Consider the following 20,418-nt stretch of genomic DNA (forward strand, 5'->3'; position numbering starts at 1 on the left):
TGCAGATGTAAACATGTGCAGTGGACAGTACAAATGTAACCAGTTTTAAATACAAAATGTGCAGAATAATGATGCAAATGTAGCAATATGTACAGTAGTGATTTTATAAATTAAATTTACCTTTCTAACAATGACACAAGCATACCTGAAATGTGATCCTCCTGTCTACACAGAGACTGCCCAATCAGATCGCAAAACCGGCTGGGAGGCATCTTATCCTCCTGCTGCCCAGAAAGAGACTCTGTGAAGTACACAGGCTGCTGTGAGTGACAGACATCTCTCTGAGGATGATGATGATCGAAGATGTTTGTCTGTAAGGAAGCTTTATTTTCACTCTCTGAAGCAGTCATCTTTATATTGTGCTTAGCTGTTATGTCGCTGAAGAGCTGTGATTTAAAGCATACAACAAATGAACTGTGATTGGTCCCTTTGGTGTTTTGTGGAATATACATGACAATAGTCAATACTCCAAACTAGCACCTTTATGACTTTGTGAGGAACTTGTGATAACATTTCTTGTAGCTCAACAAGAGAAGCTCGCAGGAGCCACTGGAGGGACGGAGCTCTCGTCAACATCAGCTGAGCTACCAGAGGATTGATACAGGGAAACTGCAGCAGGCAATGCTCAGCCTAAAAAACATTAAACGCAGACATTTTACTACACCTTCTCGTCTTGCACTAGCCTTGTAGCCTCATGCGCTAGCTTGACCTTACGTATTATGTAATCACGTCGAAAGGTGGAGAAAGAGGACCGCTCCAACATTGTTGCATGTGAAATGATGCTACCCACTAAACACAGGACGTCGGATAGACGTGCAGATCATGTCTACATTGGGTCCGTCGGTCCATGACCAATTCTGGACATCTATTTGACGTCCAAACTAGGTCCACTTTTTGGACGTCCAACCATGACCCTACTTGGACGTCATATTTACGGGCAACATTTGACGTTTTAACTGGGTAATTTTTTGGACGTGATTAGGACGTCATATTTACGGCAACATTTGACGTTTGAACTGAGTAATTTTTTGGACGTCATTAGGACGTCATATTTACGGCAACATTTGACGTTTGAACTGAGTAATTTTTTGGACGTCATTAGGACGTCATATTTACGGCAACATTTGACGTTTGAACTGGGTAATTTATTGGACGTCATATTTACGGCAACATTTGACGTTTGAACTGGGTAATTTATTGGACGTCATTAGGACGTCATATTTACGGCAACATTTGACGTTTGAACTGGGTAATTTTTTGGACGTCATATTTACGGCAACATTTGACGTTTGAACTGGGTAATTTATTGGACGTCATATTTACGGCAACATTTGACAGTTGAACTGGGTAATTTATTGGACGTCATCTGGATGTCATATTTACGGCGGGCAACATTTAACGTTTGAACTGGGTAATTTTTTGGTCGTCATTAGGACGTCATATTTACGGCAACATTTGACGTTTGAACTGGGTAATTTTTTGGACGTCATATTTACGGCAACATTTGACGTTTGAACTGGGTAATTTATTGGACGTCATTAGGACGTCATATTTACGGCAACATTTGACGTTTGAACTGGGTAATTTTTTGGACGTCATATTTACGGCAACAATGGACGTTTGAACGGGGTAATTTATTGGAGGTCATATTTTCGGCAACTTTTTTCGTTTGAACTGGGTAATTTTTTGGACGTCATATTTACGGCAACATTTGACGTTTGAACTGGGTAATTTATTGGACGTCATATTTACGGCAACATTTGACGTTTGAACTGGGTAATTTATTGGACGTCATATTTACGGCAACATTTGACGTTTGAACTGGGTAATTTATTGGATGTCATCTGGATGTCATATTTACGGGCAACATTTAACGTTTGAACTGGGTAATTTTTTGGACGTCATTAGGACGTCATATTTACGGCAACATTTGACGTTTGAACTGGGTAATTTATTGGACGTCATATTTACGGCAACATTTGACGTTTGAACTGGGTAATTTTTTGGACGTCATATTTACGGCAACATTTGACGTTTGAACTGGGTAATTTATTGGACGTCATCTGGATGTCATATTTACGGGCAACATTTGACGTTTGAACTGGGTCATATATTGGACGTCATATTTACGGCAACATTTGACGTTTGAACTGGGGAATTTATTGGACGTCATTAGGACGTCATATTTACGGCAACATTTGACGTTTGAACTGGGTAATTTTTTGGACGTCATATTTACGGCAACATTTGACGTTTGAACTGGGTAATTTATTGGACGTCATATTTACGGCAACATTTGACTTTGAACTGGGTAATTTATTGGACGTCATGTTTACGGCAACATTTGACGTTTGAACTGGGTAATTTATTGGACGTCATCTGGATGTCATATTTACGGGCAACATTTAACGTTTGAACTGGGTAATTTTTTGGACGTCATTAGGACGTCATATTTACGGCAACATTTGACGTTTGAACTGGGTAATTTTTTGGACGTCATATTTACGGCAACATTTGACGTTTGAACTGGGTAATTTATTGGACGTCATCTGGATGTCATATTTACGGGCAACATTTGACGTTTGAACTGGGTCATTTATTGGACGTCATCTGGATGTCATATTTACGGGCAACATTTGACGTTTGAACTGGGTAATTCTTTGGACGTCATTTGGACGTCTATGACAGGCCTATGTCTATATTATATGATTAGGCCTATAAAAATGTGTTTATTTACAAATATCAGCATTATTGTACCAACATGATTAATACTTACGAAGAGTCTATATTATTTATACAGTACTGTTTTTTCTGCTTTCTTGAATTATGTCTTTGTGTCAGTTTATTGTTTAAAGGTCCCGTACTTTCTGTGTTAATGAAGCTTTGATTGTGTTTAAAGTATGCAATATAACATGTGTTCATGTTTCATGTGTAAAAAAGCGGTATTTTTCACACAATTTACTTATCTGTATAGCGCTGTTTTCACTGTACTAAAAACGGTCTGATGTCTTCCTTGTTCTATGAAGTCTCTCCCTCAGAAATACGGATCGAGCTCTGATTGTGTAGTTTTTAGCTTAGCTGTTTGTAGCTTGCCGTTAGCTTAGTGACGTCATTAAAGCAGGAAGTAGAGGGCTGTAGTCCAAACCGGCCGTTCGCTGTTGGCTTTGAAAGGCGAATGCTGTTAAAGAAAATAAATCACCTGGCAGTGATTTTTGAGCTTTATCATTTTACAGGTATTATTTACGCTATTATAACAACATTACACACTAACTAGGGTTTAAAAAATGGGATCAGAAAGAACGTGACCTTTAAAATGCCCTGTGGGTGTGCATTTCACATATGTAACACGTGACTTTTCAACGTGATTACGTAATATGTAAGGTCGCTCTGGCGCATTACGCAGCTAGTGCAAGATGAGAAGTTTTGGTTTAAAAGTACATATTTTATATTTTTTGGGCGAAAATGATGATCGTTTTGCTAGATAAGACCCTTATGCCTTGGTTAAGATCGTTTAGAGCCCTTTGAAGCTGCATTGAAACTGTAAACCATTAAAGTCCACTATATGGAAAAATGCATATACATTTTTTTTAAATATTGTTATAAAATAAAATTAAAAAGTAGAAATTAAACAAATTAAAAAGGTACATTTTTAAACAATTACACTTCTCATTCTATCAAGAAATAGACATAAGTATCATTAAAATCAACATTACTACTCTCTTAATTTTTGCAGTCGTATATTTTAATTTATATTAGGAATGTTCATATTGACCGATTAATCGTTAACCAAAGGTACGAATTTATGACCGATTAATATTATCAGTTAAAAGAAAAAGAAATTGATAACACAAGATGCGTGTCGATTTATAAATAGAGCGATTTATAGTCCGGAAAATATGGTAATTCTCTGGACTGATCGTGTGCTCTTTGCTAATTTAATGTTGTGTGAAAATTTGATAATGTGTGAATGAATCCTGGTTCTGTTGTTGATCTGTTGCTGCCGTTTGCATGTTTAATTTAAATATTTGTATTGTTTTTACCGGGTCACAGACCGTCAACTGTATTTTTACTCGGTGACAATTTAATATTGAAATCTTATCAGTTAACGATGCATGTTTGGTTAACAAGCTGCGGTTGTCTGTCGGGAAAAATAACTGAAATGACCATCCCTAAATTTATATGAAGTTATGAGTTGGTTTTAAGGCAAACAAGTAATAATGCAACTACATAATTTTAACAAATAATCAGAAAATAATAAAATGATAGATGTTTCCCTCACGTCTGTGGGCTGCACACTGAGCCAGTCTCTATCCAACCAGCTGAGAGCATCTCTGTCTGAACTCATCAGCGTATGCAGACAGATCTGATAGATGTATCTAGCTATTTCTTCTTCCTCACACACTAGTAACACCTGAAAGACAAAACAAGAGTAGCCTATAACATTAAAGAAAACACAGATCTGGCCTTGGCATAACATTTACAAATGTGTGATTGACATTTGTTACCAGCTTTATTCTGTTATTAAAATCTCAAACGTGACATCAAATCTCAAACACACTGTACCTTGACATCAAATTTCTTAGACTTGTGTCCGAACAGCACAAATGATGAGTAAATAAAAACAAGATTTAAATAGACGCTGCTGGAAATCCTTGGAGTGGAGAAAACAAAAAAGAAGACAAATAAACATGCATTTCCCATCGCTATTTTGTCGGCAATGCACTAGAATCAATACATAATGTGACAGTCTTATTAATGGATAAACAGATGCCAAATAGATTACCCAAATAATAAAATTCATTATGCAAATATTGCTGTGACCTATACAACAAAAAATAAATTTCTCTGGCCAAAAATATGTTTTAAATATATGCTAAAAACATTTTGTAGAAAGTAAAGCTTAATTAGAAAATTGTAAAATATATTTAATTTTAACCTTCATATATTAACATTTCAAAATGTATTTCAAGGGCAAGCAAATAAATTTCTAATTTTACAATCCATATGGAAAGAAATGTATTTTTGGCCAAAATATATTTAAAATAAAAAGTTGTATAAAGTATATTTATGAAGTTAAAAATATATTTAATTTTAACATATTCAAACCTGTTATTTTTAAAAGTTTTGTAACAAAGTTTTATAACATTTTATTTTAAAAAAACATTTCAAAATATACTGGGGAAAAATATATTTTTGTAAACATTGTCCAAATCTTCCAAGTCCATATTTCATCAAACATATTTTTGGCCATTTTTTGTAAAAAACACTATTTATAGAAGAGCATCACTTTTGTCCTGAGATAATCCAGACATAAGAGTATATTTTTTAAAAATGTTTAAAAATAAACATTTAAAAAAAATATTTTAAAATGTTTTTTGCCTTATGGGGACGTCAGAGAATTTACAGCGAACTCTATGAAGAGTAAATATTGTGTTAAACAAGTGTTTATTTATCAAATTGTATTGGGTATTGCATACATTGCATTACCCAATCTCTTCATTGGCCAAAAAAACCTACATCATTCAACCAATAAAAATGTAAAAAAATGTGTTTTAAACTGACAGTGCTCTGTGACTCTCATCACAGTGAAGGATGAGCCAGCAGCGCGTGAACTGCAGAGATAAAGCGGACAGTCTCATGACCACACGACTAGATGCTTTTTCCATCTCCAGCTCGCTCACTTCCTGAACACACACAGGACACACGTTGTGTCAATTACTTTGCGATCGCCGGTCATGTGACTGTGTATTTGTGGGTGGAGTTTTACCTGGATTAGCACGGCGGTGTTCTCATCCACAGTGATGACATCATAATCGGCTCCACCCAGCTTCGGTGCACACGGAGGATGTTTCCTCTCCAGCAGGGTCATATCATACCTGCCACAAAAGGAAAGGGGAAATAACTCCAGACAGATGCAAACTAGTGACACCTGCATGAACTCCACAGCTCAATGTGACACACGATGCAGAGGTTAAAGGTCGACTCACGTCGTCTCAAGTGCACGCTGAATCCTCGAGTGTTTCAGTAAACCCTCAGTGACAAACAGCACGAATGGAATTGAGTCCAGATATGACACAGTGTTACCGTCTTCTGTGAAATTTAAAATCATACATCACTCAAGTAAGAGACGACAAACGCAAGGCTGAGGCAACACTGAACTTATTATAATCTATGACCAACACAGTCAGGATATTTTCTCTATAAAAAGACTACGGTATATACAGTAAAACTTTACGTAGTGTTGTGTTGTTTAATGCTTTAATTAGAATAGAAATGAAAAATTTCTCATCTACACTGCAAAAAAATTTTTCAAGAAAAAAAATCTTAGTATCTTTGTCTTCAGTAGAAATATCTAAAACTTCTTAAATTAAGATGCTTTTTCTTGATGAGCAAAACGATCCAAGAAAATAAGTCTAGTTTTTAGACCAAAAATATCAAATTTAAATTATTTTTTGCATAAAACAAGCAAAAAAATCTGCCAATGGGGAAAGCAAATTTTTCTTGAATTTTTCTTGAATTTAGAGTTTAAGAAAAATTTTCCAGATTTTTTGCTTACCCCATTGGCAGATTTTTTGCTTGTTTTATGCACAAAATCACTTAAATTTGATATTTTTAATCTAAAAACTAGACTAAGAATAGTTTTTTTTTGAAAATAATTTTTTTGCAGTGTATAAAAATAATGTTTTGATTATTTTTGATTATTTAAAAAATTACTTTCTTACTTAAACATTTTTTTTTAAATCAAGATGTATTTTCTTGATGCGTGAAATGACCTAAGAAAATAAGTATATTGTTTACACTGCAAAAAAAAATTCTTTTCAAGGAAAAAAATCTTAGTATTTTTGTCTTGTTTTCAGTAAAAATATCTAAAAATTCTTAAATTAAAATGCTTTTTCTTTATGAGTAAAACGACCCAAGAAAATAAGTGATTTTGTGTATCAAACAAGCAAAAAAATCTGTCAATGGGGTAAGCAAAAAAAGTCTTGCATTTTTTTTTAATTCAATAAAAATTCAAGTAAAATGTGCTTACCCCACTGGCAGATTTTTTTGCTTGTTTTATGCACAAAATCACTTAAATTATATAATTTTGGTCTAAAAACCAGACTTATTTTCTTGGGTCATTCATTTAATTAATTTAGTTAATCTTAATTGAAGAATCTTAAGATTTTTTACTGAAAACAAGACAAAAATACTAAGAATTTTTTTTCTTGAAAATCATTTTTGCAGTGCAGACAAAAAAATACAATTTAAGTGAATCTGCTAATGAGGTAAGAATTTTTTTCTTGAATTAAGTGTTCAAAAGTTCAGATTTTTTAGCTTGTTTTAAGCACAAATCCACTTAAACTTTTGTCTAAAAACTAGACTTATTTTCAAGTACATCTTGATTTAAGAATTTTTAGATTTTTGGTCTGAAAACAAGACAAAAATATTACATAAATAAGTAATTTTTTGCAGTGCAGCAAATTTTAATAAGCTGAGGTGCCTGGTTGCTAAAACCACGCCTGCATAGCTCGACATTAGTGATAGTAGCGGGAATCCACCTGTCACTCATGTGGCCACACCTTTAATTATGCAGAGCTTTATGGGTTAATATAATTCAAACGGATGAGTTACAAAAGAAATCACAGTTGTCATGAAAGGCAAAATTAGCTATATAGACCAAAACCTCTTTTTGTACCAGGCTGTAAACATTTACTTCTGCGATAATTTTGGACATTTTAACATGGGGGTCTATGGGATTTACACCGTTTTGGAACCTAGTGGCCAATCGATGAATTGCAGTTTAAGTCGGATTCACGAGAGAGACCGGAAGTTTGTCCCTTGGATAGGACAGGTTTTTATGGTAACACTGTAGCTTTATGCGAGTGTAAGATTGCTGGACTTACTAAACTCAGGCACAGCCGTGGAGAAAGAGATGTATGTGATGTTTCTCTCTGAACACACACTGCTGAAGGGCGAATGATCCACACAGTGAATCTCAAACACCAGGATGAAACTCTGCCATGGGAAATCAGGACCAATATGCTGACGGCACAACAGAACACACCTGCTCCTGGAAAGACTGCAGAGAGAAAAGGCAGAACTACAGTACCACATGACGCAAATGCTATCATAAATGGTATATATATTTCCAAATACGGAGATTTGTTTCTGCCTATACACAAACAGAATTACAACAGTTGACCAGTGGACGGCAAGCTGCTTAAGGTGGTTATTAAGTAAGTTGATCACTAGCACAACCTGCACACACACCTTTCCATCACTTCTCTGCTCGTAACTTTACAGTTTCCTTCTTTAGGAACCAGGGCATACACGGAGTCACCTAAAAAACGCACAAAATCAAGACGGTTTCTGCATAAAACCAATGTTACAAGAACATTTCTTAAGAAAATGAACTCACCTAATACCTGTCTGAGAGCTGCGAACACTTTTGTGGTTACAGTGTTCACCGTCAAAACCAGAGCCTGCATTCAACATTAAACATTCACATTGAGCGATATAATGTACAAATATGCACACTAATCTGTTATGCAGCCTAAAATATATGCCTATCTAAGGATTATTATGTTTTATACCACGGGGTTGTTGACTGCTTTATTCCGATTGGTTGAGAAATGTTCCAAGGGTATGCATTATTTTTCGATAAATGCACACATAACATGTCAAATGTTTTAAAATAACCAACAGAGCAATGTCTGTGGTAACCGTGATATGTAAGGAATAATTGATGACGAGCCGTTGATTATTTTCGAATAATTCAACGGCTCGTCGTCAAATTATTTACTTATTACACGGCTCTCTAAAATGCTTGATTTTGATTGGACAGTCGCAACATTTCAAAGTTTGTTCTATTTAGATAACTACCACGCAAAACTAATAATACACAGTAACCCGGATGCTGCAAATAATTTTGACAGGTACAGTTTAATATTACACAAAATTGAATATAAATATTTTAATAACATATTCAGTATTATATTTACAAATACTTAAACGAAATAGCATGTTTGTGGCATTTGAACGCCTTGTCTTATGTTAAAAATGAAAGTAAATGTGTTTTTCTCACGGAAGGTCTATATTCGTTAAAAATGAGCAAATAAAATATTTCAAATCAATATTTAATGCTCCTTACCTATGAGGTAAATAGTTGTGTAACAAGCTGGATAATGTACAGGCAGACGACTGTTATCGTGAAATAAGCCCCTTTAGTTTAATACAAGACCTGATCATACAGTCGGGGCTTATTTCTGCAATAATAACCTGCTGCCTATAGACGGTTTCCGCGTCTGGTCCGAACTTTACTTTCGGTTTCTGTTTGTTTATTGGTCTGACTAGTTGCTAAACTGAACTCTTGAACAAATACCTCGTCGAAAATAACAAATGTTTTGGTTTCCTAGGTAATCTACGTGTTGTTTATTTTGCTTGTTAAATAAATAAACTACGTTTAAGTACTTTGTTGTTATTTATTCTTAGCGGAGTTTACCGGAAGTTACGTGTTGACCACGAAAGCCGTTTGTTTATGTTTTTATTGCTGAAACCGTCTATACATTACTCCTTACATAATTATTAAAGGAACAATAATGTGACTTTGTAATTTTATATGTGACCCTGGACCACAAAACCATCCATTTTTTAATTGAGACCGAATAAAAAAGCTTTCCATTGTGGTTTCTTAGGATAGGACAATATTTGAAGAGTTTCGTTTCAAAACGAGAGAAATCCATTTTTTAACATTTTTGTCAAAACGTTTATTATTATGTTATCATGTTATTATTTTGTTTTATGGTACTTAGCTGTATTTTTTTAAGTTTTAAAGGTTTAAATCAAAACAAACCAACTGCAGTTGAATTGAAATTAATTGGAATGCACAACCAAAAAACGAGATTTCAGAACAATAAAAAAAACGGTGGTTATCTCGTTTTGCAACGAAACTCTTCATTTGCTTGAGATACAACTATGTGAAAATCTGGAATCTCAGGATGCACGAAAAAATCTAAATATTAAGAAAATTGCATTTAAAGTTGTACAAATGAAAACCTTAGCAACACATATTACTAATTAATTTTATATATATATATATATATATATATATATATATATATATATATATATATATATATATATATTAACGGAAGGTACAATATATCTTCATGAAACATGACCTTTAAAAAAATCTATAATTCTTACCCTTACAAAATGTATTGTTGGCTATTGCTACGAATATACCCGTGCAACTTATGAGTTGTTTTGTGGTCCAGGGTCACATATTAGGAAATAAGAAGATTAAAAAAAGAATTTAAAAAAACACGAATTTTTATGAAGTTTATTTAACTACGTTCGGGAGGAGCATGGTCATATGTGATCCAACCAATCAGCGCGAAGAGTTGCCGGTAAATAGCAGTCCCTCACCTTTTTCCCTTAACAGATTTTTTGCAGCATCCCTCCTCCACCCCATCACCATATTCTCATCTAGTTTCATTTATCCCAGTTAAAGAGGGGGAGAGTACTCTGGGTCCGGGCTAAAATTCAGAGCTCGGAGCCCTCTCCTCGGACAGCACGCCAAATATGCTTTAACTCATTCCCTATGCATTACACGTTAATGCGAACTCGTGAAACAACAAGATAATTTTTTCCGAAATGAATCTCACTTTGGTGTTGTGGTCAAGATGAGAGTTCATCCATGTGCTAATTTGATCCTGGAGCTCCAGCAGTTTGGGGTCAGGCTCTGGTCTCTTCCGACTGAGATACAGCAACACCTCAAACTTCTTCATCAGCTCATCCAGACAGTTCAGAGCACAGGAGGTCTTTACTCGAGCCAGGTAATCTATTTAAGGACAAACACTCTTCAATGAGAACAAGCGAACCTTGACAACCTCGGATCATGAGGCGTTTTAGGAGAAACACCCAAGACAAAGTTAATAGTTCAGTAAAAAGCAGAACTCCAAAAGGTCTCCTCAAAAACAAAAGTGACCATCATAATATTCCTCTGGTGGCTAAGTTCAGACCATTTCTATGAATGTTTTGGTCTTTTATTCACCAATGGCCGCGTGAAGGTCACTTTTGAGCAGAAGTTCCTTCAGTGTGACCAGAATATGCAGCAGAGTTATGTCATCAAGCACACAGTCCCCACCTGTCACAAAACACACATCACAAACCTTTCCATACATATTGCGAAATAAACGACTCCATGAGATTGAATATTGTAGATATTTTATGTAAAATGGTGTCTTCTCAAACCCTGTTGTGTCTGACGCGTTCTCTCTTGTTGCTTCAGAAGGAACCGCGTGAGTTCAGGTGAGAGAGTATCAAAATCTCTGTTGTTCAAACCGGAGACGCCCGACTCGTGCGCTTTGTTTAGACAAGGCAGACCCAACACTTTCAACTCCCTGTATGCGTTTCTCTGAGTTTCTTGAGGAGGAAAGAAGAATTGTGAATTATTGAATTGAAACTATAGTCATGAATTAATAAACATGCAACTCCGACTACAGCGGAGATACCTGTGGCTTGGACGTGTATGGTCCTGCTGATGGGTCTTTCTTCACTGGGTAATCTTGTCTCTGTGGCTGTAATGTTGTTTTTTGAATCCAAGACTTTATCTGCTGCATTCACTCTCAGGACGGGCAAAGCCTTTCCTCTAGGACTCCGACTCACATTCATCTCTGCAAGTTTTTGGGCTTAGTACTTTACCTAAAGCCATTTCATGTATCAATAAAATCCTGGATTAAACTCGACCTACCTGTAGATGTTGGACTGCTCTTTTGAGGTGTTGGGATTGGACTTTTCTGCAAAGTTCTTAGCCAAATAAAAGAAGAAAAAGGGTCCAGGCTCTGGTGAGATTTGGCAGCTGAACTATTAACATGTCTGCTTTTCGAACGATCTACTGATTTACAGGTAGTTCCTTCTCTTCTTTGCTCGGGAGGTTTGGTCACAGTTGATATCACTTCAGTGTGTTTGTGCCTCAATGGAGATGATTTAAACATCTCAAGCACTTCAGAAATGTTGAGTTGCTCTCCAGAAGTACACGTGGTTACAGAGCAATTTCTCTGAATCTCAGAGCATCTTTCTGGTTTTGTGGGTTTAAATGAGGTTGGATTAGACATCTGCTGCTTTACTTGTGCTGTGTAACAGTCGGTTTCTTTGGTGGTTTCTGCTTGGCAAGATATCTGCTCCATTCTAAAGGGCTTCACTGTCTTCTCTACATGTAGGTCCACCTGTACAGTTTCTGCTGTCTGTAAATGGTTCGGCTGGGCTGCGATGGGACCGTCTGGATGTGGCAGGGCTGAGAACACAGTAACACGTTAACATCTCACTCCCGCTTTGAGAAGAACAATGAATGCTAATTTGAACATCTGCTAAATCTGAGCACTTATGAACCTAACTGCACACATCTACAAAAGATACTGGATAAAACAAGATTGAAAACTCGTATTGCTACAAATAAGGGACAACGTAATGCTTAAAATGGCCAATCTCAGGATGGAAGTCTTGATTACTGCACTAAATGGCAGTGCTGTGGTTGGATAATGCAGATTAAGGGGCGGTATTATCCCCTTCTGACATCACAAGGGTAGCCAAATTCAATGACCTATTTTTTCACATGCTTGCAGAGAATGGTTTACAAAAACTAAGTTACTGGGTTGTTCTTTTTACATTTTCTATGTTGATAAAAGCACTGGAGACCCAATTATAGCACTTAAACATGGAAAAAGTCAGATTATTATGATATATCCCCTTTAAAATATTCAACTCTACATACTGGTAAGGTTTTTTGATTGTTTCCTTTGCAAGTTTACAGCAAACAGCATTTCTGTGAAAACAAATCATACACTGTAAGGACAATACTGCATTCTATGCTTTAGAAAAAAAATTAGTAGATTATATGTAAAGTACTTCAAGCCAGATCAGATCTTACCATCTATTTGCATGATGGACATTGGAGAGAATGTTTCATTCTTGAGTGCCTCAATCTTGGCTGTGTGGTTGTTTTCGGTATAAACAGAGAGATCTGTAAAGCTCGGCTCTGGAAGTATCGCTCTGATGTCAGTGAGGTAAAACTGGCCAATGTTCTTGTTGGATTCGACATGTTCCCTCTTCACCGTCAAGAGCATGAGAAGATCAGGGAGTGTGTGATAGTGAATCGAAGACCTAACCGTCTGCGGTTCTGTATACACAACAGAATGAAGACCTCTAAATCATCGTATTGAATATATTTGTGAAGAGATCAAACCAACAGTAACCAACAGTAAATGGTCAGAATATTTATTTTAAATATACAGACTGCTGTGAAGTAGCATAGGTATATTTGTAGCAATAGTCAACAATACATCGTATGGGTCATCGTATGGGTCAATTTTTTAAAAGGATTAGTCCATTTTCTTAAAAAATCCAGATAATTTACTCACCACCATATCATCCAAAATGTTTATGTCTTTCTTTGTTCAGTCAACAAGAAATTATGTTTTTTGAGGAAAACATTCCAGGATTTTTCTCATTTTAATGGACTTTAATGGACCCCAACACTTAACAATTTTAATGCAGTTTAAAATTGCTTTTTCAAAGGACTCTAAACGATCCCAAACGAGGCATAAGGGTCTTATCAAGCAAAACGATTGTCATTTTTGGCAAGAAAAATAAAAAAATAACTTCTCATCTTCCTTGGCCAGCGTGACCATACGTAATATGTCATCATGTCAAGAAGTCACGGATGACGTATCTAACTACGCCCCAGTATTTACAAGTGTGTAGAAAGTGGAACGCTCCAACGTTGTTGTATGTGAAATTATATTAATTAATGTCTTTGTGTCAGTTTATTGTTTAAAATGGTTCACAAATGTGTGTTTTATATATGTAACACATGACCTTTCGACGTCATTATGCAATTACATAAGGTCGCGCTGGGGCGTCACATGACCGAAAGAAGACGAAAAGTTGTGGTTTAAAAGTGCATATTTTAAAATGACAATCGTTTCGCTAGGTAAGACCCTTATGCCTAGTTTGAGATTGTTTAGAGTCCTTTGAAACTGCAATTGTGAACTGCATTAAAACTGTTAAGTGTTGGGGTCCATTAAAATGAGAAAAATCCTGGAATGTTTTCCTCAAAAAACATAATTTCTTCTCGACTGAACAAAGAAAGACATCAACATTTTGGATGACGTGGTGGTGAGTAAATTATCTGGATTTTTTTGCTAAAAATCATGATATTAAGATATTAAGTAAAGATCATGTTCCATGAAGATATTTTGTACATTTCCTACCAGAAATATATTAAACATTTTTATTATTAGTAATATGTGTTGCTAAGGACTATATTTGGACAACTTTAAAGGCGATTTTTTTCTCAATATTTAGATTTTTTGCATCCTTAGATGCATATTGTTCTATCCTAACAAACCATGCATCAATGGAAAGCTACATTTTTATTCAGCTTTCAGATGATGACTGGTTTTGTGGTCCAGGGTCACATATTGTGAAAAACTCTTGTCTTACCAGCAAGTAAAAATCCAGCCACACACTCGTGATGTTTCTCTGCCATCCAAACAGCTTTTTCCATATTTTCACATTCACTGTCTGACAGTAAATGCCTAGGGAAAATATTACATTTGGATCATTACTTGAATTTTATTTTTAAAGAACAGTTCAAACGGGGTTTGATGATATTAAAAATGGGAGAAAGTTACTGCTTATAAACAGGTGACAGCTGTTCAGCTGATAACTGCTCGGTGGACAGAAACCGGTTTGGTAGCGTATCATTGCACGGTGAAAGAACCAGATCCAATTCCATTTCAGTGTACACCCTCAAAGCAACTGGAACACAAGATATTTTTAAATCAGCTTAAGTCCACATATAAATCCTATTTATATATGTGGAAGTGCTTATTAACTGTGATTGAATGTGAAAAGCTCATTCATGTACCTGGAGAGTTTGGCTCTTTAAAGGAATCATAAGTACAGCTGCTTTCTTGAATTTGCAGAACCTCCACTTCAGTCTTGTGTTCATCACCTATTAATAAATGACATTTATGTTACAAGTACTCTGTTATTTACTTATCATAGTAAAATTATGTTAGATGTATTGTTATTTATAAAATGGTTAGTTCCATTCCTTGCATTAATGATTTTGATTGGTCAATAGCTATGGTTATTGGCGTAGGAACCATTATACAGGAGGACAAGACCAAAGATATTGGACCCACTTACTTTTTGTGTAATTTAGCACATACGTCTGTTTACTTTACTTGTCAGAGCGCCGTCAGTCAAATCCATTCCAGTGAAGGAATGCCCTAATAAATTATACTATGTTATGCATTTCAGCAAAGTTTTAACCAAACTCATTAACAGACATTGGGGGTGGACAAGGGGACCCACCCACTTTTTTTGCTTCCGACACTCATGGTTATGGTTTATTTATGATAAAACACAGCTATGGCCGCTGAACCCAAAGTTTCTTTGTATCACTGCACAGCACCCTTAGCAATGAAAATATATGTGCAATTCCAGCGTTATGGATGTTACATTTGCAGTCAAAACTTGAAATATAAATTCTCAGAGAATGCATTTATTACCAATATATCAAACCATTTGTTTATTTTCAGACATCAGAAAAATATCGACCTACACTCATGTTTTTTATTAAAGGTGCAGTGTGTAAATTTTAGCAGCCTCTAGTGGTGAGGTTGCAAATTGCAACCAACAGCTCAGTCCACTGCTCACCCCTTGCTTTTGAAACGCATAGAGAAGCTACGGTAGCCGCCACCGGAAAAACATGATATTGCGGAGACAACTTAGTAAAAAAGTTTGTCCGTTAAGGGCTTCTTTATAAACATGGCGTCACAAAATGGTGACTTCCACGTGAGGGGACCCTCTGTGTATGTAGATAAAAACGTCACATTCTAAGGTAATAAAAACATAACGGTTCATTATAAAAAGGTTTTTATACACCCCTGATAATATAGTTTTGTATATTTTTTTGCATTTCTGTCAAGAGATCTTTCTAAAAAATGCACACTGCACCTTTAAAGATGAGGGAAACATGCATGCGTTATGATCTGACAAAAAAGTTTTTGGCGACAACATACTTTGTAGGAATTAAAATGCACAAACCAGAAGCAATAATACCCAACAAATGGAGAAGGGATGGCTTTTTAAAGAACATTTAATTTTTATGAAATTTTTGTATGCGCATTTTTTAAATTTCCATTAAAAAAATCCTTTAAAAACTTTAACTGAGACTTTGCATGCCTGTGTATTTAAACAACCAAATTAAATCAGTATGGTAAAAAAAACTATGTGGAATTGCCCACATGTGAAACATTTTGTTACTGTCTACAGTCGGTCAGAGACTATTTTCTCCAGCGGAAGGAAGACTTTTAGTGATTTTACTTTATGAAACTTGCGTAGACACATTTTTAAAACATTTTTGCTTTAATATTTGTATTGTGTGGCAGACATTTAATAAAAGCAATAAGGTACTAGTATCGTGAATAAATGAAGTTGCTTTGACTCCACTTCACGTCATGCCTAACAACACCCTTCAGTCGTGGTTTATTCCACAATACGGCACAGCCTCTTGTATATAGTTTATGCAAACAATAATTTTTACCTTTCATTTGAAGGTCAGTCTCTTTCTCTTCCATTGGTTCTGGAATGAGACTTAGCAAGTCTTGCAGCTTTGCGAATGAAAAAGTGACCTCTTGTCTCTGTACAGATTCCATAAGGACTTCTACAGGTAACATTAGTGACTGTTGAAAGAAATTTAGCAAGTGCAGTTTATAATCTGTAAGAAGCACTTTGAACAAAAAAAAGGGTTTTAAGTTTATATTCAGATCACCTCCTCGTTCAGTACTGTCTCTTTGATAAAGACCTCTGTGACATCTCCAGTCACTGCGGTATCAGTAACGTTGTCTAAAACTCTAGTATACGAGGCACAATGTCTAGAAGAAATGAAAAGAATGAGTTTTAGAAGGACCATTTTTTGCAATATGATTATTTTTTGCTATTAATGCTAATGAATTAAGAAAATAGATTATGTACCTAAAAATGATATCTTCTGAAAGCATTACTGATAAATGGAGCAGAGGATCTGACACAGTCATGACCTTTAGCCTCTGCAGCATTGTGTGAATTGAAGGCAGGTGGCTTTTAAACATCAGATGGTCAGCGAATATCACATCCTCTGGCAGAGTGAGATCTGACATTTTGTATACAAGGCAAAATTACATGCAAATAAGGAATACAGACATTTTTGACACATATCATCTACTCCTAAACATATTGTAGACGTATGAGGACGAACTGTGTGATCATTTTCTGATAAATATCTCCTTTTGAGTTCCACAGAAAAATGTCAACATATGCAGTACTGTGTCATTAAGATTTACTCGAATTCTTTAAAAGCAAAAATAATACAATGACAAAAAAATCTAACCAATTTAAAACTAGATTCTCTTGTTCTCACCATTACAACTGAAGCAGAAGGCATCTGGCATGCATGGACTAAAACTCTCATCCCATGTTGATCTGTTTTCACTGCTCTCAACTTTATCTATATGCCAGAGCGCTTCTGTATCGCCAATACTGCACTGAGAGGCGGGGTTAGAGCTGGGTACCACTTCCTCTAGTCCACTTCCTGTCTGCACCTGGAACACATCGAATCTAAACACAAGACAACAACAACAATTCATCACAAATGAAAGTTATAATCAGCTGTGAATCTGTGGATATTAAATCTGCCTACACAAGCATACTTATCAATAGAGATTGATATTATTAATGAAAGGCAAAAAGTTAAACCTTTCCAAACTGTCACCAAAACGTGTGTTTTCCATTAAGTCTTCCATTACAGATCCAGTCACATGTAGATTACAGGTGGAGATTTTGTTACCTGTCAAAAATGACATTAGATGCTGCTTTAGAGTTTATTCATACTGTACCACAACATTTAACCAATAAATTCAGGGTTAAATAGCAACAGAGATACATATTCACACTTATTTACACAACTTTGTCAGATTTATGACTAAAATTTCTTAAATAAAGCATAAACTGTTTTAGTAGGTAGGGCTGTCAAAAGATTAATTGCAATTAATCACATACAAAATAAAAGTTTGTTTTTGCATAATATATGTGTGTGTGCACTGTGTAAAATTATTTTGCATATATAAATACATACACATGCATGTATGCATTTAAGATTTTGATATATTTTATATACATAAATAAATAAAAATACATTTTTTCATGTGTGTATTTATAGACGGTTTCTGCAGTAACAACATAAACAAGCGGTGTCCGTAATCAACACGTAACTTCCGGTAAACTCTGCTAAAAATAAATACAACAAAGTACTTTCATTTTTTTATTTTATTTAACCTTTGTTTAGCCAGGTAAGCACGTAGAAAACACGTTCTCAATTGAAACTGCGACCTGGCCAAGATAAAGCAAGGTGCAAGACGACAAATAGTTACACATAAAAACGTAGTTTATTTATATAACAAGCAAAAAACAACACTTAGATTACCTAGGAAACCAAAACATTTGTTATTTTCGACGAGGTATTTGTTCAAGAGTTCCGTTTAGCAAATAGCCAGACCATTACAAAAAACGGAAACCGGAAGTAAAGTTTGGACCAGACGCGTATCGCGTCACCGCACGTGCGTCCGATGAAACGGTTTATATATACTTAATAATTACACACAATACACACACAAAAATTATGCACACACACTTTTATTTTGTATACGATTAATCGTGATTAATCAGTTTTGACAGCGCTATTAATAAGCTATCTTAATACATTATTTGCTCATATCATAAGGAACAAGTGTTGAAAATAAGAAATGGAATAAGATGGAATAAGAAATGGCATGTATTTGTAAAGCCTGTCCAAAATTTTATGTAGTTGAAAAGCGCTATAGATTTTAAATAAACTGAATCAAAAGCTACAAAATATTAAAATACTAAATATTACTACAAAACATTAAATACTAAAGCTAAATTTACAATACATTTTTGAAATGCGGTGTTTTTAAAAGCAAAAATCATACTATATTTTTAGTAAAGAGTTTTAGGCTTAACTGTTTTGTACTGTCTTTTTTAACAGCACAACAAAAGTCATTAAAGAAATTCAAATGAATTAAATGGTTATAATGGCAACTGTATTGGTTTTGATGGACAATATAATGGTCTCTGAGGAGCTGGGTTTTGTTGGTGGGGTGTTATCTGGTGGATGGGAACCAACACTATTGAAACCTATTTAAATAAAACCCAAAACACACTACATAAAGGAATTGTGTGATGGTTTTAATGATAAAGAGGTGAAGTTCCATATTGGTATTTATAATAGAAACCATTCTTTTTTTCAGCTATTCAGATTTTAAACGTAAAACCTTATTCACCACAAAGCTAGCCTTATCTTTACAGATTATGATAGTATGAAGAAGTAGACAGAAATGTGCTACACTGACTCCATGGTGCTCTGTACTTGATGTCCTGCAGATGTCCATTATGAGGATAGATGTTACTGAGCAGCTGGAACGGAACCGGAAGTTCCAAAAAGCTCATCATCATCCGGCGTCTGGCACAGGCCTAAAATACATCACATAGATGTGTATATATCTATGAATACATCAGACCTAAAAGTTACTGTAGATTTCTTTCTTTACACATGAATGTATATCAAAGGTAGCAATGTGTAGGAACGCACCTCAGATAAATAATCAATACCCGTATACCCAATTATCCTAAAACGGGTGCCTTGTTGATTTTTACCAAATGTATACGACAACGTATAAGCATTCATACTGAAGCCAAACAAAAGGATCTTTAAAAAATAAATAAATGTGAATGTTTCAGTTGTGGAGACAACCGTTTATCCGGGAAATCTCAATCTTTCAGGCTTTTGATGGCCAACGGATGGTTTTAATATAATTAAAATAATGTTAACTGATTTGTTACAGCTAACTACGTTAATTAAAAAAATTAACAATCGTCGTCACTGGTTAATTAAGATTAAAAACTTTCTGAGGCGAAAAACTTTGATCCGTCCTTCTATCCTGAATGACTGAATGGAGCGCCCGCCCAGAACATGATGTCACTAGAGTGATTGACAGGCTAACTCAAGGTCACGCGCTACCCTACGATCAAAACTATAAACTTAAAAATGTATTAAACATTCCAGTTTCACTCATTGTTTAAAGATCGTATATACAAGACTGTTATTTTACTGTTTTAATTGTAAAAATGTATCTTGGTAGCAATATATGGTGGAAGTTTTTGACTACTATTATTACCCACTATACATGATTCTTTCAGTCAGAGCCCTGTAAATAAAGGTCTCTGGTTTCAGTAAAACTGGTAACTTATTATTTATCACCCCTGTCTTCGTAAAAAGAAAATGATTTATGAAAACAAAAAGGCAAC

General features: G+C 35.2%; 2 protein-coding genes across 4 annotated transcripts in view; both read right to left on the bottom strand.

Moving 5' to 3' along the window:
- The window catches only part of LOC129439643 (T-cell acute lymphocytic leukemia protein 2 homolog), a 34,770-nt gene extending 22,468 nt beyond the window's left edge, over nt 1–12,302 (bottom strand). For 2 of the 3 annotated variants that reach the window (XM_073860548.1, XM_073860549.1), the window contains exons 1-15: nt 11,738–12,301; nt 11,499–11,660; nt 11,239–11,409; nt 11,039–11,131; nt 10,650–10,825; nt 8,402–8,465; nt 8,254–8,323; nt 7,887–8,062; nt 5,988–6,090; nt 5,768–5,876; nt 5,563–5,684; nt 4,564–4,651; nt 4,280–4,411; nt 481–630; nt 146–386 (exon numbers count right to left, since the gene is read on the bottom strand). In XM_073860548.1, the coding sequence (XP_073716649.1) occupies nt 146–386; nt 481–630; nt 4,280–4,411; nt 4,564–4,651; nt 5,563–5,684; nt 5,768–5,876; nt 5,988–6,090; nt 7,887–8,062; nt 8,254–8,323; nt 8,402–8,465; nt 10,650–10,825; nt 11,039–11,131; nt 11,239–11,409; nt 11,499–11,660; nt 11,738–12,173 (2,293 nt within the window). In that variant the 5' untranslated portion in view covers nt 12,174–12,301. Of the gene's footprint in view, nt 1–145; nt 387–480; nt 631–4,279; nt 4,412–4,563; nt 4,652–5,562; nt 5,685–5,767; nt 5,877–5,987; nt 6,091–7,886; nt 8,063–8,253; nt 8,324–8,401; nt 8,466–10,649; nt 10,826–11,038; nt 11,157–11,238; nt 11,410–11,498; nt 11,661–11,737 lie in introns of those variants that run through there. The other variant, XM_073860550.1, reaches the window with a different exon arrangement.
- Nucleotides 12,303–12,749: 447 nt separating this feature from the next.
- LOC141349235 (protein shortage in chiasmata 1 ortholog-like) lies at nt 12,750–20,395 on the bottom strand. Its single transcript, XM_073860800.1, has 12 exons — nt 19,703–20,395; nt 19,464–19,584; nt 17,791–17,881; nt 17,456–17,652; nt 17,032–17,188; nt 16,829–16,931; nt 16,601–16,739; nt 14,915–15,001; nt 14,679–14,805; nt 14,488–14,582; nt 12,914–13,162; nt 12,750–12,808 (listed from the first exon to the last, which is right to left on the bottom strand). Exons 1-12 carry the CDS (start codon nt 19,796–19,798, stop codon nt 12,750–12,752), a joined length of 1,521 nt encoding a protein of 506 aa, XP_073716901.1. The 5' UTR covers nt 19,799–20,395.
- Between the last annotated feature and the right edge of the window lie 23 nt (nt 20,396–20,418).

Source organism: Misgurnus anguillicaudatus, chromosome 22 (genome assembly GCF_027580225.2).
Source record: "Misgurnus anguillicaudatus chromosome 22, ASM2758022v2, whole genome shotgun sequence".
NCBI lineage: Eukaryota > Metazoa > Chordata > Actinopteri > Cypriniformes > Cobitidae > Misgurnus > Misgurnus anguillicaudatus.